At 31.3% G+C, this 23,622-nt stretch overlaps 2 protein-coding genes across 2 annotated transcripts; one reads left to right on the top strand and one right to left on the bottom strand.

Moving 5' to 3' along the window:
* Window positions 1-2,703: 2,703 nt before the first annotated feature.
* LOC126773542 (protein takeout-like) lies at window positions 2,704-20,310 on the bottom strand. The gene is made up of 5 exons (XM_050494475.1): window positions 19,972-20,310; window positions 13,898-13,989; window positions 9,938-10,086; window positions 7,015-7,148; window positions 2,704-3,531 (listed from the first exon to the last, which is right to left on the bottom strand). Exons 1-5 carry the CDS (start codon window positions 20,024-20,026, stop codon window positions 3,233-3,235), a joined length of 729 nt encoding a protein of 242 aa, XP_050350432.1. The 5' UTR covers window positions 20,027-20,310; the 3' UTR covers window positions 2,704-3,232.
* Window positions 12,058-14,083, top strand: LOC126773356 (sporozoite surface protein 2-like). The gene is made up of 2 exons (XM_050494262.1): window positions 12,058-12,198; window positions 12,377-14,083. The coding sequence occupies exons 1-2, from the start codon at window positions 12,148-12,150 to the stop codon at window positions 13,703-13,705; spliced, it is 1,380 nt and encodes a 459-aa protein (XP_050350219.1). The 5' UTR covers window positions 12,058-12,147; the 3' UTR covers window positions 13,706-14,083.
* Window positions 20,311-23,622: the final 3,312 nt, after the last annotated feature.

Below are 23,622 nucleotides of genomic sequence, written 5' to 3'. Positions count from 1 at the left end.
AGGCCAAAGAAGCGAGACTCAGGGATTTAATCCCGAACGGATTAAATCCCTAGGTCGGGTCAATAAGAAGTAATTGGATTTGTTTGTCGAGAAATTCTCAGTAGCACCCTGGAGTTTAATTTGTTAGTACTTACAGGCCTCGAGAAGTATGTAAAGCCGTTTGTCCTGCGTGTGATTTTGATAGTGTTGGATTTACCCGTCGGATTATGAGAGAGAGGGAACAGATGCAATAGATTGTAAAATAAATAAATTTAACTGTATATACTATGTATTTTATTTGATAAATTAGCAAATACTGAGCTACTTGCTGATTCCTTCCGGTAGAATTTAGATTCCGAACCGGTGGCATTACATTAAATTTAATCCTAAAACATTACGATTAGTACTTATATACTACCGACCTACTTGAATAAACTTAAATAAAGAATATTCAAATTTGAATATTCATTAAAAAATAAAAGCCGTAAATATTAAAAAAACTTACTGGTCGGAAAAAAATCGTAATTTTTCATTAATCGATATGAGCCCGCGCTTTTCTGTTGAATACCACGTGCTATAACCAATACACTATCTCAGCTTACAAATTAATTAAAAACGATACATGTATGATGTGTACTTGTACATGCCTCTGCTATCGGCATATGAAAGATATGGAGTGCGCCAGTGTTTTCGCGCTATGATATCTCTTACGTAGTTGGCTGGTAATTGAGGGTGCCGTGACGAAAATTTGATAAGGAGCACATTATTATTTTAATCTAGTTTGGATATTTCTGATTATTTATATATTATTACCCTTATGGGTTGTTTTATAAAGTTCCGTAACAGCCTGTGAATGTCCCACTGCTGGGCTAAAGGCCTCCTCTCCTCTTTTTTTGAGGAGAAGGTTTGGAGCTTATTCCAACACGCTGCTCCAATGCGGATTGGTAGAATTCACATGTGGCAGAATTTCAGTGAAATTAGACACATGCAGTTTCCTCACGATGTTTTCCTTCACCGTAAAGCACGAGATGAATTATAATCACAAATTAAGCACATGAAAATTCAGTGGTGCTTGCCCGGGTTTGTACCCACGATCATCAGTTAAGATTCACGCGTTCTTACCACAGGGCCATCTCGGCTTTATAAATTTCGATTTTAGAAAGTTTATAAAGTTCGATTGCTTCTAAATTAAATTAGAAACTTGTTTCATTAAAATTAAGGAATATGAATTCATGTATAACATATTAATTTAACTTTATATACATTCCATGTATATTTTATTGATTTATAAAAACCAAAATATAATAATATGCCTAGTATACATAGACTTGTATATAACGTGTACGTAGACTGTAATATCACCTACATTAAAATTAATTTATTAAATATCTACAAAAATAAATGAATAAGGTCAATAAATAAAAAATATATCATTTTCATCCAATCATTTTTATAAGATACCTTATTATATAACAAAATACATTATACAATATTTATTACACAAAAATAATCATCTTAATCTACTATATTAAAGCCAAATAATTCGTTTATATAATTTGAGATTCATAATATACATACACATATAGATTATAGATATTATAGTATATACATTTTAATTATAATTAACATCAAGTGAATAGCATCACAAATAAATTTCATTTCTCATTGGAAAGATCGTAGGTACTTCATAGCGCATTATTCATATTAAATATAATCCATTACCATCGATGTAGTTAAAAATACAAAAAAAAAGTATTGTATAATAATCGTATTTAAAAACAAAATGCTTAATTAATTAAACATAGTGGGAATTTGTTCTCTAAAAATATTGACATAAGATTCATTTTAATTTGACATTGTTCATTGTATAGCCAATCGATAAGTTTTAATCTGGAAAACTTACATTTAACTCAGAAAAGTTTAACGAACACTAAAGACGCTCTTAGTATAGTATTTAATAAGTTCCATCTCAGTTAACGATTCATTAGCATTCCTTAATGACAATTATAGTAAACCAAAACCGTCATTTAACTTTTTAATTATAGATTTGATATTTACGTTTGATTTGGCACAGCTGTTTAGATTTTGTCTTTATGTACAAATTAACAGTAAGTTTCAAAGTATTTTTTTTTAATTATTTAATTGATAATAAAACATATGTGCTATACCGAATGCTATATCAATGGTTGAAAGATATTCTACCTACTGACATTTTAAATCTACATAAACTAATAAATATTGTAATTATGTCAAAGATGTAATGTTCATTAAAGGTTTTATTTCTAATTACTTTAATTCTCATTAAGGCTAATGTAATGTATTTGTTTAAATACAGTTTTATCGGAAGTAATAGAAACAAGAAAAAGAAATGTGTCGCCAAATGAATTTAAAAAAAAAAACAGTAAAATGGTCATAAGGAATTAATTAAATTGAAAAGTTATATGTAATTCAATATAATTAGTAATAACATTAATGCTAACATAAAAACACATAATAAACAATAAATCATTAGGTCCAAATCGATTTTGAACCAATTAAAAATATAACTGCCGGAACTTTAAACATTAACGAAATAATATATTTTAAATATTTATTATAAACGAAGTATTATTAACGTTCAAAGTAATTAAAATATGTTTGACATTTAATAATAATAAAAAAAAAACAAATGATAAATTTTCATTTTACAAACAACTTTAGCAATATTATAAATAACACTTTATATATACATAAACTACACGTTTTCAAATAATTCATTTGACAAGTAATTACCAGACAAATTTTAATTTCATAAAATATAATTAGACAAATTATTGATTTAATAATTGTATTCATAAATAATAGATAATATGATAGAACATCTTTTTTTTTAATTTAATCTATATGTATTAATTACATACTAGTTTTTACCTGCGGCGGTGTTTCGGGAGAGGAGGGTTTTACATCTTCAAGCTTACTTCAGACCATTTTCATCAAATACAAAAATAATCAAAATCATTTTAGTAATTCAGCCGTGAAAACGTAACATATAGACAGATAGAGTTACATTAACATTTATAGTATTAAGCATAGATATTTATGTGACTGTCAATTGAATAGTTTCGAAAGGTTTTCTCTAAAAATGATCATTTGTCAAAAGTTGATTTTTATCAAACATTATGGAACTCTTTAATACACAGACGCAAACACAATCGCTGAATCTAAATATTTACTCTATCGTAATATCACAATAAAATCATCGCCCGTCTAAGGGTCAAGGGAATAGTTCCTGATACGTGAATTTGGACGTAATCTTATTCGCCATCTCAGTGAAGAGATCAGCCAAGCTTTTCTCCAACACCGGACTTATCTCCTGCAGGAATACCTGAGAGTTATCATTGATGACCCTGTTGGTGGCTGGTCCAAGGACTGGATCGCCGTCGAAGAGGTTTGTCAAGTAGATTGAGGATTCCCCGACACGGAGTTGTACTTTCATAGGCTCAAAGGTTAAGTATTCATTATCCCCGCGCTTCTCTTTGTGGCCCCGCATTGTGACGTTACAGGCGTAATCCTCTGTAAATTGTTTCTTCATTAATGAATTATAAAATCACACATTTCCTTTTGACTTCAATCATTTTTTTATATTATATTTATATATACGGTAAGTGGATTGCCATTGTGGTGGTGTTGTGGTAAGTGGTCACAACTGCATATAGACATTGGTGCCGTTACAACTGTGATTTATTCCTTAAGTCTCTTAAGGAATGTCTCAACCTTGAGACCTAAGATCTTATGTTCCTTGTGCCTGTATACAGGCTCATGCATCCACCCAACCGGAACACAACAAAAATAAATATTGCTGTTTGTTTTAAAGAATATGAGGTGAGTGGGTGGTACCCACCCAGACAGATTTGCACAAATCTCTAGCACCAAGTACTCATAGTATAATTTGCCATCATTAGGATTATAGCGACATTGAGATTGAATAGTAAAAATACATATAAATCATGTAACTCAGTACACATAACATAAATTAAACTTTTTTTTATATTAATGTTTCACTCAAACGTTACATACAAATATTATACTATTGAGGTTAAAGGAGTTTCAATTGCAAATGCGCATAAAATTTAGAAATGGATACAATAAATGTGAGTGAATGAACGTGAAATGGAATTAACATTACATTATGCGACGTATGAATAATAGTCGAAGTATGAATAAATAGTTGAATTCACTATGACGATCTTTATTTTTATTTTATTAAGACGGACTTATGTTTATTTTAATTTATAGCCTAAAAATTGTCCATTAACTAGGACGAGTCCCTGTCACTAGAATAGAGAAGAGTTTTTTTTATCGCTGGTTAAACGCATTACGCGTTTCCCCCACGGGAGTAGTGGGGGGGGGGGTATGAGGGGATCGCCGATATCCCGCGCCGAGTGCGCCCCGAACATCATAATACCCACTAAAAGACCAGCGGTACCCTTTCCGTCTTACTGAGGAGCGCCACGGGATCGCTTGCGCATGCTACCGCGACGTGAATAGAGAAGACTGGTGGTTTAAATAGCAATACCAATATAAATGTAAAGTTAACAATGGTGGATTTTAAGTCTGTCATTTGTCGAATACTAATTATACAATACATTACAGACATCTTGTAATTTGAATACATTAGAGACATCTTGTAATGCGTATTACTCGCATTGGACAACATTAAACAGACGTCATTTTCAAAATAAACTCTTTAAAAGCTTTATAATTAATACTTTTTGTTTTTATTTTCGTCCTTTAAATGTTGAAGATATTTTGGTTCTGTGTAAAAACATTTCATTCAATCTAGTTAGTGTATTATTAACAAAAAGGAAGAAGCTAATCTAATTTCTTAACTAAACATAAATATAAATTTAAGGCCAAATCGATAACAAAGCAACAATTCATACTTGTTAAACCTATTACATAAAAAACCTGTAATATCGACAAGAAAATAATAACAATGGCAACAACTATGACACGATAAATAAGTGTTCAGTATGTTACGCGATACTTTAACGTTTTTGCTACTAGCAGTAGTTACGTCTTCTACTGGATAGCCTTACTTTTTTTTAGGCCTTACTGGCCTATTACTTTTTTTTATTCTATAACAATTTCTCTATAGTTATGTTCGATTGTATCTTAGTTTATTCTTTTTCTTGATTTGTTTACTAGTTTGCTCCGATTATTAAATTACGAAAACTAACTATTATATCGTTCTCATATACATCCGCGACCTTGTACATTTATGTTAGTAATTAATTAGATTTTAAACTAATTAGATACTAGAAAACTACAAGTATATAACATGCAACATTCCTATTCATACAATATACATTGAGCAGCTGTGGATACGAAGTAACATATGTTATGCAATCTAATCATCGCTTCCTTAGCTTCAAGAAATCGCCTCGGTTTTCTGTAGGTCTCTATTTTTTATAATCTTTTTAATATTATATTCCTTAATGCTGTGGGTTTGTTACCATACAATTTATATTCCAAATGGGTATCAATTTATAAACAATTGACAGTATAGCACGGTATGTTTTATTCAATTTAAACTTATTGTTTGATTGATGAATCGTTTATATTATTGTAATAAAACTTTCTTAAACTGTTAAATTATCGATTAACAGAGGATAGAAAATGAGGCAAAAACAAAGCATTCATTACTTTAATGTAATAATAAAAGTAATTTTATTTCACTACGAGATAAATGCAATTAATATTTTTATTATATTGCAAAAAAGAAAGAAAAATGTTTATTAATTTATTCGTTGGCTTGGTGTGGGCACACTAGATAATGCTGTATATATTTAGCATTTAACATAAATGTTTTGCGTTGACGCTTAGTTTTTATAACAAGAAATACATATTTTAACAAAAATCGCAAACATGTCAAACATTTTAATAACGAGATGCGAGAAGAGTTTTATTAATTGAATCAAAATTTAAAGAAACGAGCAACGAACCAATTTTTCCTTTGGCCTAATTAAGAGTATTTTTGTAGTATGAAATACATATACTTAAAACTAAATAAATTAAATATTAAAGACATAAGAAGCAATTTTTGCTTAAACTTTTTGTAAATTTTTATAACAACAATCAATTTTTTTCGTTTAAAATAAGTTTCAATACTATTCTTAAATTAGCATGCATAATATGCTCATAAAGTTTAATTCGAACAAAATGGGTTGTTAGCAAAATAGCATGGGATTTCTTAAAATATCAGTTTCTATATTTGGTCGGATAATTTGTTTATGTTAAATGAAATTTTGTTGGTTTATAATCAAAATAATGCTTGTAAGATTAATTAATTACTATTCAACAACGATTATTTATTTTGTTTTACGTAATTTTAAATTTACAAGTATTACTTCCATGTAGTATAAAATCAAATATTGTTGTAAGTGGTTCTATATAAAGAACACCTGACAACGTAGGGGATAAGCGATTTAATTAAAAAAATGTTGTTGTTATCCGAGGATTTAGACGGAGGCAAGAACATTTATTAGAGGTTATAGAGCATTTATCGTATTGACACATCAAATTATTGACATAAAAAATCGCATGATACTAAAACTATATAATTTTACAGCCAGACATACAATCAAAGATAGATTGAGTGTGTGTTTTAACGCTATAATATAAGGATCTATTTATTGAGAAAGGTCTACTTAACACGGCACGGCCCAAGAGAACGAAGTAATAAATTTTAACACGGATGATAATGCGTGGAGCTCCTGATACTTGAATTCAAATTTAGCAGTTTTCTTTAACTTTTTATTATTTATAGGCCAGCATTTGACCGTTGACTTGCCAGATGAAAAGCATCGACAAGGTCTAGGATGTAGGACGCTTGCCTAGAAGAAACGTGTTTACTCTGGATTTGAAGACACCAACGTTGTCCCAATCAGGAAATATAGACTCAGACAAAGTATTCCACAGTTATGCAGTGCGAATGAAAAGGGTGCATTCGAAACGCTTCGTACGTAGGCGAAACAGAAAAAAAAATTTACTTACTGAACGATCCCGTGATATTTCCCTTGCCCTGCAATCTCAAGAGCAGTACTTGTATATCCATCTTATACTTCCCCGCGAAGTCGAGTCTAGGTAGTAGGAGTTTGAAATCAAACCGGTTTCTATCTAAGTCTGATCTGTAATTCGAAAAAAATGGGTTGTTAGCAAAATAGCATGGGATTTCTTAATATATCAGTTTCTATATTTGGTCGGATAATTTGTTTATGTTAAATGAAATTTTGTTGGTTTACAATCAAAATAATGCTTGTAAGATTAATTAATTGATTAATTTGTTAATAATATGCTAACTGCCTCGTTGGTATAGTGGCTACATGTAAGGCCGCAGACCAGAGATCCAGGGTTCAAATCAAATAAAACGTTATTGAGTTTTTCTGTCAATAATTAGAGAATAGAGAGTGCATCTGTGTTTGCGCATACACTTGTGCATTATAATATCTCCTGCGCAGTTGGCTAACCTCTCTTGAGATTAGCTGCCTTGGCCGAAATCGGTTTGGAGGACATTATTAATATTTATCGAATTTAAAATGATATAATTATGAGTGGCCTTCGACCTAGAATATCTTTGTATGTTGGGAACAAACAAAATAATAATATAAGTAGCATAAATAAATGTAAGAATTAAACTATATAACTCATACACGTATAACTATTTCCTTAATGTGACAGTTTCACCAGAAAGGTAACGTTCATTACTTTTTATATATTTTGTATATACAGCTGTAACATTATAAGTACAAACATATATTTATATGTATTTATTTTTATGGAAGATATTAAGTTCCACCTTTAGACAACACATGCGAAGTGTATAAGCCTTATTTTATTGAAAATAATAAATTGAAAGATTGCAAAAATGGGACAGCAAATGTGTATCTTAAATTATATGTTTCCTTACCCCTGGCTATGCTACCAATAGCTATTTAAATCATGATAATACAGTTTGTTGAAGAATTTATTGTTACTCCAATGTAAGTCAGATATTTCAAAACACTTCTTAGATAATATTTTTCGCCTTGTGTGAAATTAATCTTATTTAATATTATAAAACATATACAACTTTTTATAATTTGAAACATAATTAATTATTTAACTAATTCTCAATTAGGGAACACATTTTTAATTAGTCAACTCACAATCAATTAGTCGACTCAATGAGTCAAATGTTGCATAAATATGTTACGACCAATTGAAAACTAAATAAAAAAGTAATAAATAATAATTAATTGATTATGTATATAAAAAAAACCGAGATAGCCTAGTGGTAAGAACGCGTGAATCTTAACCGATGATCGTGGGTTCAAACCCTGCCCGGGTTAAAAACAAATTATTAATAAAAAATAAACTATTTGTCATGAGACGTTCTTCTACCTTTTTTATAAAATAGCCACAATTTTAATTGTTTAATATGTTTTGTATTTTTTTAGTTTTTTTTTTATTAGTAACAGCCTGTTAATGCCCCACTGCTGGGCTATGGCCTCCTCTCCCTTTTGAGGAGAAGGTTTTGGAGCTTATTCCACCACGCTGCTCCAATGCGGGTTGGTAGAATACACATATGGCAGAATTTCAATGAAATTAGACACATGCAGGTTTCCACACGATGTTTTCCTTCACCGTTAAGCATGAGATGAATTATAATCACAAGTTTTGTTTTGTATATGTACACAAAACAGCAGTACTTGATATTGTTGTGTTCCGGTTTGAAGGGTGAGTGAGCCAGTGTAATTACAGGCACAAGGGACATAAAGTCTTAGTTCCCAAGGTTGGTGGCGCATTGGATATGTAAGGGATGGTTGACATTTCTTACAATGCCAATGTCTAAGAGCGTTGGTGACCACTTACCATCAGGTGGCCCATATGCTCGTCCGCCATCCTATTCTATAAAAAAAAAAAAAAAAAAAAAAAAAAAAAAAAAAAAAAAAAAAAAAAAAAAAAAAAAAAAAAAAAAAAAAAAAAAAAAAAAACAATATCACTAATGATATTTTATTCTTCAAGTAAATTAAAGCTACTTTTATTTATTATAAAATTAATTCTTTAATTCTCCATTAATGTTTTTATGTTGAAGCCGAGATGGCCTAGTTAGAACGCGTGAATCTTAACCGATGATCGTGTGTTCAAACCCGGGCAAGCATCACTGAATTTTCATGTGCTTAATTTGTGGTTATAATTCATCTCGTGCTTGACGGCGAAGGAAAACATCGCGAGAAAACCTGCATGTATCCAATTTCATTGAGATTCTGCCACATGTGTATTCCACCAACCCGCATTGGAGCAGCGTGGTGGAATAAGCTCCAAACCTTCTCTTCAAAAAGGGAGAGGAGGCCCTAGCCCAGCAATGGGACATTCACAGGCTGTTACTATTACTGTACTTTACTGTATAGTATGTATAACATATAAATTAAATATTATATCAGAGTAACAAAACATTGATAAACTTATACCTGTTTTTAGTGTGGTAATTATAAAGTTTCGCATAAGTAGTAAGTATATCAAAACAAGTTATTGTTACCTTATACGGTAATATGTTTGCAATACTCTTGAATCAATATCCAATTCAATTACATCAATAGAATTCACCTTGGCATCATTTCTCTTATACGAGCATTTTAACCTTTATTAAAAAAGTAAAAGTTAAAATGAACGTTTAAGGATGGTTTTTCTTTTTTTTACGTTCCATGATTACGAAAGTGATCCGAAAAGCTAGATCTTCTTGTTTAAACTTTAGGGACATTGGTTCATTAGTTTTATTTTTTTTAAATTGCAACTATAAAAAAAAACCTCTCATTCGTAGCATTATTCATATTTTTGATAAACTTATTATGATTCGGTAGGAAATAGGACCTACTAAACTTGAATGAAATGAAACTAACGTTTATTAACAGATAAAATATAAACTATAGGTACTTACTTGAGCTCCTGTATGATAAAGTTGCTGGGTCCCCTAACTTTAACATCGTTGACGACTGCAGTTAGCTTGGCCCCTTGAGGCCCACGGGCGAGCGCTATCTGGCCTAGACTCAAGGGTTCGATACCTGGCACATCCAGTTCTGGTATTCCCTGGAATTAAAATAATATCATATTGTATTATTAAAGTTATTTACAACACATTTGTATAACCTTGTTTAGAATCGTAAGTATAATCGTAAAAAGTAACTTATACTTCAAACATTCTTCCCCCCATTATGCGTTCATAACTGAAACAAAAGCTAATTTTTTTTAATATTATTTTCACCCGCCTGAGCTTAGGTGCTATATGGCCTACACTTTACCTCTGATAGCGTGTATGCAAATTGTATGATAATCAGTTAAATAGTTAAAACATGAAAGCGTAACAAACAACTAAATAAATTTAATTTCGCATTTATAAATTCATAATATTAGTTTGGATTTTTTATATGACAGATATAGGTGACTTGCAAATGCGCCACCTGATGACAGTTATTGGCGCCCATAGACATTGGAGTAAGAAATATCAACCATTCCTTACATCGCCAATGTGCTACCAACCTTTGGACTTAAGATGTTATGTCCCTTGCCTGTAGTTACACTGGCTTACTCACCCTTCCAACCGGAACACAACAATACTAAATATTGTAGTTTGGCGGTAGAATATCTGATGAGTTGTTGGTACCTACCCAGACGGGCTTGAACAAAGCCCTACCACCAAGAATTAAGATTTAATATAACGATGTTTATATTGCTTTAAGTTTTAATTAAGCAAACAAACATAATGTTTACATATCCACTTGTCATCGCGACATACTTTACTTATATTATGAAACAAAATGACAATGACACACTTTCGAATTTTTTTAAAAATCACTTTTATGATATCTGATAGCGATCAGCATTTGTGATAATTGAAAGTACTCTTTCTTACCTTAAATGTTATGGAACTGACTCACAACCTTTTTGGGTATAATGATTTTATCAATACAACAAATTCAAGATCCTACAATGTAGAAGCATATCATGTAATTATTGATAGTCAAAGTCAGAGCTACCGGCGATTTGAAAATGAAATCACCCTGTCTAATATGATTCAGCGAAATGAACTGAGAATAATTATCCGGCCTATTTTATTGTGATAATTTGTCATATAAAGACTACCTATAGTTTTCCGAGATATTTGTCCAAAAATAAACATATTAACAAATATGAAAAACTAATTGGAATATAGGACTAAACAATAATTTATAATAAATGTAAATATAATTTATAATAATATATTTTTGTATCAAAAATTTACAATCTCTTTAAAGATTTGACTTTTATAAATATTTTTTAAATTATTTACTAAGCGAGACCTGTATTGTTCAATTATATATAAATATACATATTTATAAAATTACACAAATGGTTATTTATATATCGCTTAATGTTTTATAGTTCAATCTGTCTTCTAAATAAAAAAATCACATCGAATTTATATGTGTTTATATTATATACATTTATAAATTCATGATTTAGTATATGAATGAAGTTAAGGAATTACATTGTTTTAGAAACATCAACTAAGGGTTAATTTTAATTGAAAATAGAAATAAAAAAGCGTAAATTTTCGATTTCTGGTTCTAAAAATAAATAATATATTAAACGATGACTTTATTATAATTTAATCATAATATTACAAAAACCCTAAGCGCCATTTTACATTAAATTTCGAAAATTACCTTCCTCGCATTATTATAAATCAAAAACATAAATATTTAAAGTATGTCAATCTGCCCAGGATTCTAATCTATATTAGAAATCGACTTGCTTAACAGAAAAGAAAAGGCTGCCGAGCAGAAATTAATTGAAAAGACGTCAGAAAACTTGTACGACTAACGTAAACAAACAAATATCCACGTATTACACACTTGTATTATCTAACTTAAATTGTAACTCGTGTAAAGTATGAAATATTAATAACGACAACTAATTTGTTACAATAACACCTGCCAAGCGATAACGTAAATGCAAATACATTTTAGAAAACATACGTGCCTAAAACGTTTTTGATAAAGCATTGACGAATGAATCAGAAGCAATGACAAAAGACTCTGTTATCCTATCTGAGTATGTAAGTTATGTATAAAAGGCTTGTGCAATGTTATCTTGGGAACTCAGACAAAAATGGGTTGGTGTAGAGTGGTTATACTAGTTGCGACTGCGCTAGTTTTTGTGGTAAGATTTCGGAATAACTTTAATTAAATATTAATTAAACTTTTAAACCTAATATGGTTCATACAGAGTTTGTGGTTTCAAGTCAAACAATGAGTTTTAATTAATTTAATAAAATGTGTATATATTTAATTTCTTATTACATTATTATATTTCCATGTTCGGTAAATTGTAATTGCAGGTTAACGTCACACAAGCCGGTGTCTGCAAAGGGCGAAGTACGGTGTTGCAAATAAAAATACCCAATCGAACAAACGTTACAATACAATATCCAAACCAAAATAATCCTGTGGAATTTGTGCCCTATCCGTACCAACAGCCAGGCAGTTCCAATAGACCTGAGTGTTATAAGTGTCGAGGATCTAAATGTCAAAGATGTGATAGAGTCGACATAAATTCACATCACAGCAGACCACCATCTTATACGAAAACGAATATCATAATAGATCTTACCAAAGATAAATCCGATAATTCATCACAAAATGGAAAAGATGGTAACGATTCCGTTAAAAATGGTACAGTCATAATTTTGCAGAATGATAATACAGCATCTAGTACCAGTGGTTCCTCAGCTAAAGGAGGCAAAGGAGTATCAGCGTCTAGCTCAGCATCAACATCAATAGCCAATACGGACATAATTGCCACCCTAAATGAAAAGCCGAACGTTGGCAAATCTGAACCGGGCAATACAGAAGACATATATGTCTTAGATGATTCAAAATCTATTTCTGCCTCCTTATCAAGAGCTTCTGCTGGTGATAAACAAAAAGATCAGCCAAATCCAGCTAAGAATTCACCTACTTCGCAGCCGTCTAATCAACCTACCGCACCACAACCTTCCCCTCAACAACCACCATCGCCAAACACGGGATCGTCATCCAACAATCAGCCAGATTCATCTTCCCCTGATCCGGGATCACCGTCAAATAACCAACCATCTTCACCAGATCAGGGTTCACCAGTAAATCAACCATCTTCCCCAGATCATGGTTCACCAGTCAATCAACCATCTTCCCCAGATCAGGGTTCACCAGTCAATCAACCATCTTCCCCAAATCAGGGTTCACCAGTCAATCAACCATCTTCCCCAGATCAGGGTTCACCAGTCAATCAACCATCTTCCCCAGATCAGGGTTCTCCAGTCAATCAACCATCTTCCCCAGATCAGGGTTCACCAGTCAATCAACCATCTTCCCCAGATCAGGGTTCACCAGTCAATCAACCATCTTCCCCAGATCAGGGTTCACCAGTCAATCAACCATCTTCACCAGATCAGGGTTGGCCGACAAATCAACAACCATCTTCACCAGATCAGGGTTGGCCGACAAATCAACAACCATCTTCACCAGATCAGGGTTGGCCGACAAATCAACAACCATCTTCACCAGATCAGGGTTGGCCGACAAATCAACAACCATCTTCAGATGATAATTCACAACCTAGCCAACCTGGCCAACAAAATCCTGAAGATTCACCTCCATCCGATCCACATGACAAAGTAGAAAAATAAAAACAGAGAACAGAGAGGCTGAGGTTAAAGCAAAAGCAACATCAGGCACCGATTAATGCTTTGCTTATACATTTTAAAATGAGGACGTACATAAAACAGATAAAAGTCTTAACTATAAGTGTTTAAAAAAAAACATTATATTGACAATTAAAACTTAAATACGTTAAAAATTTGAATGCGTGCGGAGCTTACCTTAATCATTTTAGGTCGCAGTTCCTCCACAGAGTTTATGATGCATTTGTCCACATTTGGATCGCTCCGTTGGCAAACTTTTATATATGGAGCTGAAAAAATAAAATTGTATTTACGTCATTAGGTACAAAAAGAAGAAAAACATTGTCATCATGGGTTACTATTATAAAACTTTTTGTTATGTAATTTTTTTTTTTTTTTTGTTAAATATGATTAAATAATATGCGTATTTCTATTTATTATTTTTACATAGTAAGAAATTACATGGTTGCTATAAATAATCAAACATAATCTTTCAATAGCTATGACTTTGTATATACAACCTTGGAATGATGAAGTATTGAATTTCTGAAATCAAATGCCATGAAAACTATATAATCACAAATAAAAAACATAGCATTTATATATTAAAACCGCAATTTGACTTACTTTATAATTAATAATAACTTATTTATTTTGTTAGCAAATATTTACTCAATAAATTACATACAAAAACAGTACATTACAGAGTACAGTAATAGTCTGTTAATGTCCCACTGCTGGGCTAAGGCCTCTTCTCCCTTTTTTAAGGAGAAGGTTTGGAGCTTATTCCACCACCATGCTCCAATGCGTATTGGCAGAATACTCATGTGGCATAATTTCAATGAAATTAGACACATTCATATTTCCTCACGATGTTTTACTTCACCGTCAAGCACGAGATGAATTATAAACACAAATTAAGCACATGAAAATTCAGTGGTGCTTGCCCGGGCTTGAACCCACGATCATCGGTTAAGATTCACGCGTTCTAACCACTAGCCCATCACGGCTTCAACATAAAAACAGTTAATGATAATTAAAGGATCAATTTTATAATAAATAAAAGTAGTTTTAATTCACTTGAAGAATAAAATAGCATTAGTAATATTGTATACATATACAAAACATAATAAACAATTAAAAGTGTGGCTATTTTATAAAAAAGGTAAAAAAACGTCTCATGACAAATAGTTTATTTTTTATTAATAATTTGTAACTGAAGATATTTATCATGTTGCTAAAGTGGAAATGTAAATATTTCTATTGCCCTATTCAACGTTGTGCTTAACTTGGCCTTAGGGAATATCACAATAATCGAATTATAATCCATTTGACTGACTTAAGCCTATATTTATTTTTCTATACCTCTGCTTGGCATTCTTATTATTCATTTTTTGTCATAGGCAGACAAGCAAATTGACTACCTGATCCGCCCTCGTTCGGTGACGAGTAAGCTGTGGTAGTGTAACTGGTGGTACGGCTTTGTGCACGCCCGTCTGGGTGGGTACCACCCACTCATCAGATATTCTACCGCAAAACAGCAGTACTTGGTATTGTTCTGTCCCGGTTTGAAGGGTGTGTGAGCCAGTGTGATTACAGGTACGATATAACATCTTAGTTCTCAAGGTTTGTCAATGCGCCGGCGATGTAAGCGATGGTTAACATTTCTTACAATGCCAATGTCTATGAGCGTCAGTGACCACTTACCATCAGGTGGCCCATATGTCTCGTCCACATACATATTCTATAAAAAAAACGGTCACCTTCAACCATAGCTACTGTCACTAAGAAAACACTTATTACACGGTCAACATGTCACCAACAATGGCATCTAAAATCTAAGATTATTTACCATGTGCCTGTGGCAAACTAACTCACTCATCATTTAAACCGAAATACATAGTATTGCCATTTGGCGGTAGAATAATAAGTAGCGGGCACTACCCTCGATTAATATTCTACTTCATGAATAACGAAAACTATGAAATAACAAATATTCACAAATAATAGAGAAAATATTTCACGTTAATGCAACAACAATGTACGACCCCAATGCATGTCTTGAATGAAAACAGGTTCGGTTAGACGTTACATCACTGTGGCATCGCTAATAAACACCGTATGTAAGGCCTAGTACTTTTCGAGTTTTTACAACCAGTTGTTAGACTTACTACTAATTATACTAGTATATGTAAGCAACGAAAAATTGGTTCATTGAAATTATAATTTCAGAAGATTCAGTTAAGTAGCCAATTATATCACTTTATCGATCTCAAACAATGTCTTGTTTATATTTACGTACTACGATAAATGCTAACAAACGACGGTAATATTCGTCTAACTCTAAATGATTTATTTGTAAACTTAGTTGTAATTATTCAAGAATATTTTTAAAATATATAATATCCTGTTTCATTATCACCACCTATCAGGGCATGTAATGTCCATAACATATGTACGAAATTCGGCTACTATTCTTAACATAATTTCACGCGGTTGTGGTTTATATAAACATTATTTAAGTCTTCAATATAAATACTTTTTACATTAATTATAATAATTTCAATAATTGAACGCACATTCGCAATCATTAAAACATAAAAGGATATATAGTTTAACGTGTTGTATGAACCGTTGCGTAATCATTTTAAACTTTTCAATTAATGTTAGTTTACATGTAAAACAAGGTTATGTTGATATTTTTTTATGAATTAATTAAAAAATTATAAATAAAATAATTTTGTTCTCATGATTTTATTCGACGCCATCGAGTAGCAGTCAATTAACCTACTCTGCAACGATCGATTATAAAATAATTAATTTCTGTTCCCAGTGGTTTCACCTGTTAAATATTATATAAATCTGTTTTAGACACACGATGTCTATACTATATTCAGTAAAATATCTCGATAATAGCACAACCTATTATTTATATTTAATTCATATTTAACATTCCCTTGCTACATAGTTCCCATACATTTTTCGATTACAAGGGCTTTTGAATCGTCATTTTCAAGGTTGTATGTAAAACTATCACCGATACGAAACTGATTTTGTTCCAAATACATTTTTTTTAATAAACTAACTTTCGTATTGCGTTTCTAAATATTACAATAGACAAATGGACCGTGGCGCAACGATATGACAACATACCACCTCTCAATAATCAACACGGATATCATTTACTTTTTGTGTACATTATGAAGGCCTTATATTATTGCTAAGACTAATAATTGTCTCATTACATAAAAAACAATACATTTAGTATTGTTTTTTATGTAATGAGTACGGCCGACTGATAAATAGACAGCTTGATGGTAGTTGGTCACCACCCCATAGACATTCTCGATGTAAGAACTATTAACCGTTCTTTACGAAGTTGTATCCCTTGTATATATAGTTACATTGGCACCATACGAACCAGAACACAAAACTATTAAATATTTCTTCTTGGCGGTAGAATATATTATAATGTGTGAGTGGTACCTACACCATATAAATTGTCCAATCTGACTACAACACACCAATGTGTAAGCGTTCAAGCGGTATAAAATTGAGCTCGGAGAATATTTCATCGCAATTCGTTTCGGATAGTTTTCAAATAAATTCAAGACATCGCCAATATAACAACTCGTAAATGACTCAAAGTTGGGCAAAGTTTCTTTATCTCTTTACTAGAAACTTTGTTAAATTGATTTTGTTATTTTGCCACACTACTTCAAAGCGGGTTCAGTTAATGCAGATGTAACGGAAATTCGTGTAATATATGTAGGTTTCTTCATGATTTTTATTTGTCATCGAGAACCCGTCGTATTCACGAGATGAATTTTACATACAAATTGGATATATGAAAACTAATGAAACCGCTACCTTTAATTGAAATTCACATGTTCTATGTACTCGTCCATCTCGTTTCTCTTGGTAAGTGTTACTATATTGCAAATAACACTAATTTTAAATGGCATCGTGTTGCTGTTTCGAAATATTTAAACCATAGCCATGTAGTGATTAACAAACATTTAATAATATTGTTTTTAATGGTGAAACAATAAATTTAAGACCGCCTAACTTATTTTGGTCTAATGGCTAGATATTAGAAACTAAGCGGCTTTCATTAAACACCGATTCAAATTTCACTGAAATTAATGCTTAAGAATCATTCTAAAAAAGTAAAATAGAAAAGAAGCAAGATTCGGATTAATAATAATATAATTATTCGTGTATGCGTACCACTGAGCAAAATAATTTAATTAATAAGCATGGTGATTTTTATTTAATCTTAAGTCTTTCATATTGTTTCGATTGAAAATATTTTAATGTGTCAAATGTCAAAACTAATCTAGAGAAATCGCGTACTTAAAATTAACTACAACAATATGTAGCTCAACCTCTGTCTTCGATATATCGTTCAAAAAAAGAACTATTAAGTAATTATGCCAGTTACTTCCGGGAGAATCTACATTTGGAACCGGACGTAACTTTAAAGCTTAACTAAGCTTAACGTATTATCGTATAAAGTATTAATATAAAGCAAGAATATTTTTTTACTGTAAATAATAATACTTATACTGTCTTTACTTTTAATTTTTTTTTTCAAGCTTCGTATTATAAAATTGTAATCCTATGTGGCCTTTAATAATAGGTAATAACTGTACAACCATTTCTGTAACGGTGTTGATTACAAGTAAAAAAAAATTTCATATATAAGCTGCTTATATGTTTTTTATGCCACATGTATATTCCATGAGGAGAAGGTGATCTTAGTGAATGAAGCTCCTCCTTAATGGTAGAGGTGGTTTTTGCCAAGTTTTGAATCCACGTGCAGTCATTTTTTTCACTTTATTGATTTGCTTTATCAGCTGCTTATTTTAAATTCGTAACATGGGAAATTAAATTTTAACCCGAAGGTATTTTAGTGTAGACATCGTGACGTACACAAATATAATACTCGCTACCCACCAGCCCCGACTTCGCACACGCAGAATTAGGCTCTTAAAAACGTTAATATCGTAAAACATATAACTCTATAGGTTTACGCTGCGCCAGAGCTCCCAATCAACATGATTTTTTGCTGACATTTTGAACAATCTTCCTCATAAGAGTACATCTTTTCGTCCATTGCTGAAAACTATATGAAAATATGTTTGGTAGTGTTTGAGTTTGTCGCTGAACGCGACAGACAAACGCAGCGGAGGGACTTTGTTTTATATGTAGTAAAGTATGCCACTTCAAATTAAGTCGCAGGCTTTAGTCTCTCATTTTATATTTTCTTTCAAAATATCGATAAAAAATTACTATATTGTGAAAAAAAGAAATGTAGTATTTTGTTTTAGAAAGAAAATCGTCTAAAGGCTAATATATTTTTTATAGATTTTCCTTATTTCCCCAGAAAATTGTAACGGTACATTAGATTTTCTTTAAGCTCATAAGATAAAGACAACATATACTTTGAGAAATTGAATTGAGATTTCAGGATACATATTGAAATAGACGAAATATGAGCCACATATTCTGATATACGTCATAAAAACATTATAAATCTTTTCTTTTATAATATTTTTATGACAAATATTATGTCTATGACATAATATTCAAATTAACAATCGCATCCATTATATATAATATCAAGATTTACCTATACAGTACTTAGTATAACACAACATGAACCGCGAATCCACAGATGTACTAAAAATAATAAATAGTAGTTTCATTAATATTTTCTTAAAAACCTTCAATCTTCATTTCACTGCATCTCAGGTTAAATTTCCACATAATCTAATATTGTTCTTGATCGTCAAACTTTTTACGTTTATAATTATTTTATTTATATATTATACAAATTTTATAATTATGGTTTCAGTTATTTGCTATGTTATTAAACCATTTAATTTTTACAAATTTTGCGAACTATCTCGTCTACAAAAGTAAAAAAAAAAGTATTATTAGTGCGCGAAGGTGTTTTCTATCTTAATCGCTTTCTTTTAGTAAAATTTTAGCTCTTGTACATATACATATGCATACGTTAGTACTACATGGCACAACATATTTTTAGTGACTTAATTAGTAGAACTATACTGTAATTCACTTTAAAAAATCGTAATTGTACCTTCTATGTTGTTAACAATTATGTCTAAGCGATATTAAATGAAAACAATTTTAGATAACATCTAAAAGAGGTCTATGTCATTAGCTGTATTATTAGATCGAATGATCATAACGGTCAAGTTGTAGACCTGATTAAAAAGATAAAATAATAAAAATTTTGAACTCACGTATTTCGGCTGTAGCGAACTGCAGCGCTAACAGGATCACCGCAGTGGTCAGCATGTTTGCACAACAATTTCGTAAAACGCACTAGTGTGGAAATCAATCGTGGGTTCGCCCAGCCGAGTCGCGGTGTGGACCGGCACTGCGCCTTCACAACACTCCACCACTAGCCTACTCTACACTAAGGACATGTGAATGTCTCAGTACAAGGGATTTGAAAAGCCTATGCCCTATGTTTTATCGCTTTCCTCCTCTTATTAGTAACATTAAAAAGAGATGGTAAGCATTAGGTTTTGGAATGGTTTCCGATGTTGCAGGTGGAAGTTAACTATCCTTAAATAATCTAAGTCAAACACGTGATTGAGTCACGTTGCTGCGTACTGGTTACTTGTACTGTCGTTATGTACAAGAAACGGAAAATGATATATAAAGTTATTACTTACTTAAGCGACTTATTGCAGCTTTGCTCACGTAATTTGCAAGGCTTTATCGACTAGACAGTATGGTTCAACGACATCTACTTTTAATAATTAAACTAGTTATAAAAAAAACGTTAAACATTTACGAAACTTCTAACAAAAACGATAAATTTGCATTTTAGGCATTATTACAGTAACAAACAAAAAAAATTAATTCATATAAAGTAAACTAATGTATACATTGTAATTCACATCAAAACTCTATACGGTAAAATCTGTAACACATCTGTCTGTACATAAAATATTTTTTGTATCAATTTAAAAAATATTATATATCTCGGGTTGGCAGCTGATTTATTAGTTGAATATGTGGCTCATATTCGAAGGTTATGTGTATCAGGTTAGCCAAGCAACTAATTTTCATGAACCATAAATTTCATGTCGTGTTAGGAGTTAAAAGACAATTAGGAAATGTACTAAAACCAGCAGTGAAGTTGGGTACAATTACGCTCCGCTTTCTTTTTAACTACGCAGCAATTTAGCGTTTATTTGCTGTTGCTTATATATATGTCTTTACTAACATGATAACCGTACCGTACCGTAACAGCCTGTGAATGTCCCACTGCTGGGCTAAAGGCCTCCTCTCCTCTTTTTGAGGAGAAGGTTTGGAGCTTATTCCACCACGCTGCTCCAATGCGGGTTGGTAGAATTCACATGTGGCAGAACTTCAGTGAAATTAGACACATGCAGGTTTCCTCACGATGTTTTCATTCACCGTAAAGCACGAGATGAATTATAATCACAAATTAAGCACATGAAAATTCAGCGGTGCTTGCCCGGGTTTGAACCCACGATCATCGCTTAAGATTCACGCGTTCTTACCACAGGGCCATCTCGGCTTTTAACATGATAACAATTAGAATAAATTATTTTAATATTCAAATATAAAAGACATTAACCATTATTACATAAGTTACATAAAACAACGAAATACGATTAAGAAAGTCCTCGCTATCCTATTGCTAGGTCAGTCTAACTCTCTAGCTATCCTTCGATTAATGAGTTTATTGCAAAGGTGAGGTGTACTCATATAAGCAGATACATGATATTATGTTAGTTTGTTTATAACAGTTTGACGTCGAAATATGAATAATAAGCACTCTTTGTCTGCGGTTTTGCAATTTACTTAGTAATCAAATGGATCCTACGTCGAAAAAATGCCAAATTTGCTTGTTTTGTGTAAATAACTTTTGTTAATGCTTGTTCACTTATAGATCAAGGTTAAGAAGGCACGCAATTTTTTTTTCTTATTACAAGATTTTTTTGTGAACATTCTTTTATGAAATACATCGTTCTAAATAATTTACGGCCTTGTTCGTAAACTTTGCTTAGCTGTTTAATTAAACATTAATTTCGCTCTTTCTTTCATTATTGATTTGACATTCGAAATAAGAAGATTGTTTAACTAATCACCCGCTAAACGATGCTATAAAAAAGTGAGGCCGAAAGTTTGAAATTTCAATAGTTTTATTTAAAGAATTCAACGCGACAAAAGCTCGCGTGTCACAAAAAAAATGATATTCTATTCTGTTATATTTTAAATGAAACATGTATAGTTTTTTATATCGAATTGAATAATTTAATTTCACTCAATGATTAAGATCTATGAATACATAAGATAACATATATAAACAATTTGTCTTTTTTTATGTTATAGGAGTAACTGCATCAATGTCATATATGTCTAAACAATAAAAAAATATATCTTACTTTGGCAGCTGTGCATTTTAATTAGTTTGAAGAAAAATAACATGTTACGCCATACTAAGTTTTAATGCTTTTGTCTAATTACTTAATGTTTACTTAATTAATAACGCTAATTTTAGACTGATTCACCAGGATTGTTTATTTTTTACATTATTTAAGTTATTATATAGGAATATTATATAATAGTATTTACAGATAATTTTATGATCTGTGACCTCAGGAACTAATAAATTTAATAATTATTTCAGTAAAAAGATCTTGTTTGAATGAAATATTCCTATTGTTTCGAACATTTTCGATCTCTCTTCTATTTTTATTGTTGTAATGTTTAAGAAAGTAAATTAATTGTAGTGTTGTGACTCAAAATATAAAACTCATATTATATGCACATTCATATAAAACGCATAACCGTAACTAATTTACGACCTCAAACAATGAATATAACACTTCTAACATAATAAATAAAACATATTTTTATCGGTATTTAAAATATATGAATATTTTAAAATTAAGTATGACATAAAAACTTATAAGTAATGTCATAGTCAATAACTTTTATATTCATATTTACTTAATCTTCCTAATTGTCCAATTAGGACCTAATAAGGACCAAAGACTGGTTCCGTTTTCCCTAAATATTCCTTTGTCAATTTCTGTTACGATTTAAATCAATAATATTATTTTGTTGGGCTGCTTCGTTGGTCTAGTGGCTAGATATTAGGCAGATCCCGAGATCCTAGGTTCAGGCCTCAAAAACTTATTGGGTTTTTCTGTGGATGATTCTCAGAAGCCGTCTTCAGTCTGAAAGTTGGAAGTACGTACCCGTGTCTCAAAAAAAGGTTTATTATAAAACAACATTCTGACTTACAGTTGTTATAATTCGATTTCGACGATATTGGAATATTATATTCACCAAACATAAAATTTATTTATTTATTTATTGAGATAGTTACACATCAAATTATCACTAAGCACTTAAAATTAACAATTCAAACAGATATTTTTACGAAATTCACCATTATAACAAAAAATAATATAAAACAAAACTAACTAAATATAAAAAATTGTCAAATCTTAACTAATATATCTCTTAACAAAAAAAATCAAATTAAAAAAATTATAAAACGAAAATAAGTACACTATGAGATCGATTAATAAGATTTTTCGAAAGTTTAACAAAACTTCGAAAAATAATTCAATATCGCCATTATATGACAAGTAATTGAACGAAATCATAAGTCTGTTAAGGGGTGCGTATTTACCTAAATTTGTTCTTGAGGTTGGAGTGCAAAAGGATTTTTTAATTTAATGTTTGGAATAATACGAGGAATTGCTGGGATGACATGCTGGAGTAATTCAGGCGATGATATTTCACCTCGAATCAGTTCAACAAAATCAAAATATAACTCATTTTACGGCACTTTTCGAGGGATATCATATTAAAGTGTGCAAGTCGCGTTTTATAGTCAG

This window comes from Nymphalis io, chromosome 2 (genome assembly GCF_905147045.1).
Source record: "Nymphalis io chromosome 2, ilAglIoxx1.1, whole genome shotgun sequence".
Taxonomy (NCBI): domain Eukaryota; kingdom Metazoa; phylum Arthropoda; class Insecta; order Lepidoptera; family Nymphalidae; genus Nymphalis; species Nymphalis io.
The sequence above is the reverse complement of the archived record's forward strand: the minus strand, read 5'-3'. Positions and strand labels throughout refer to the sequence as shown.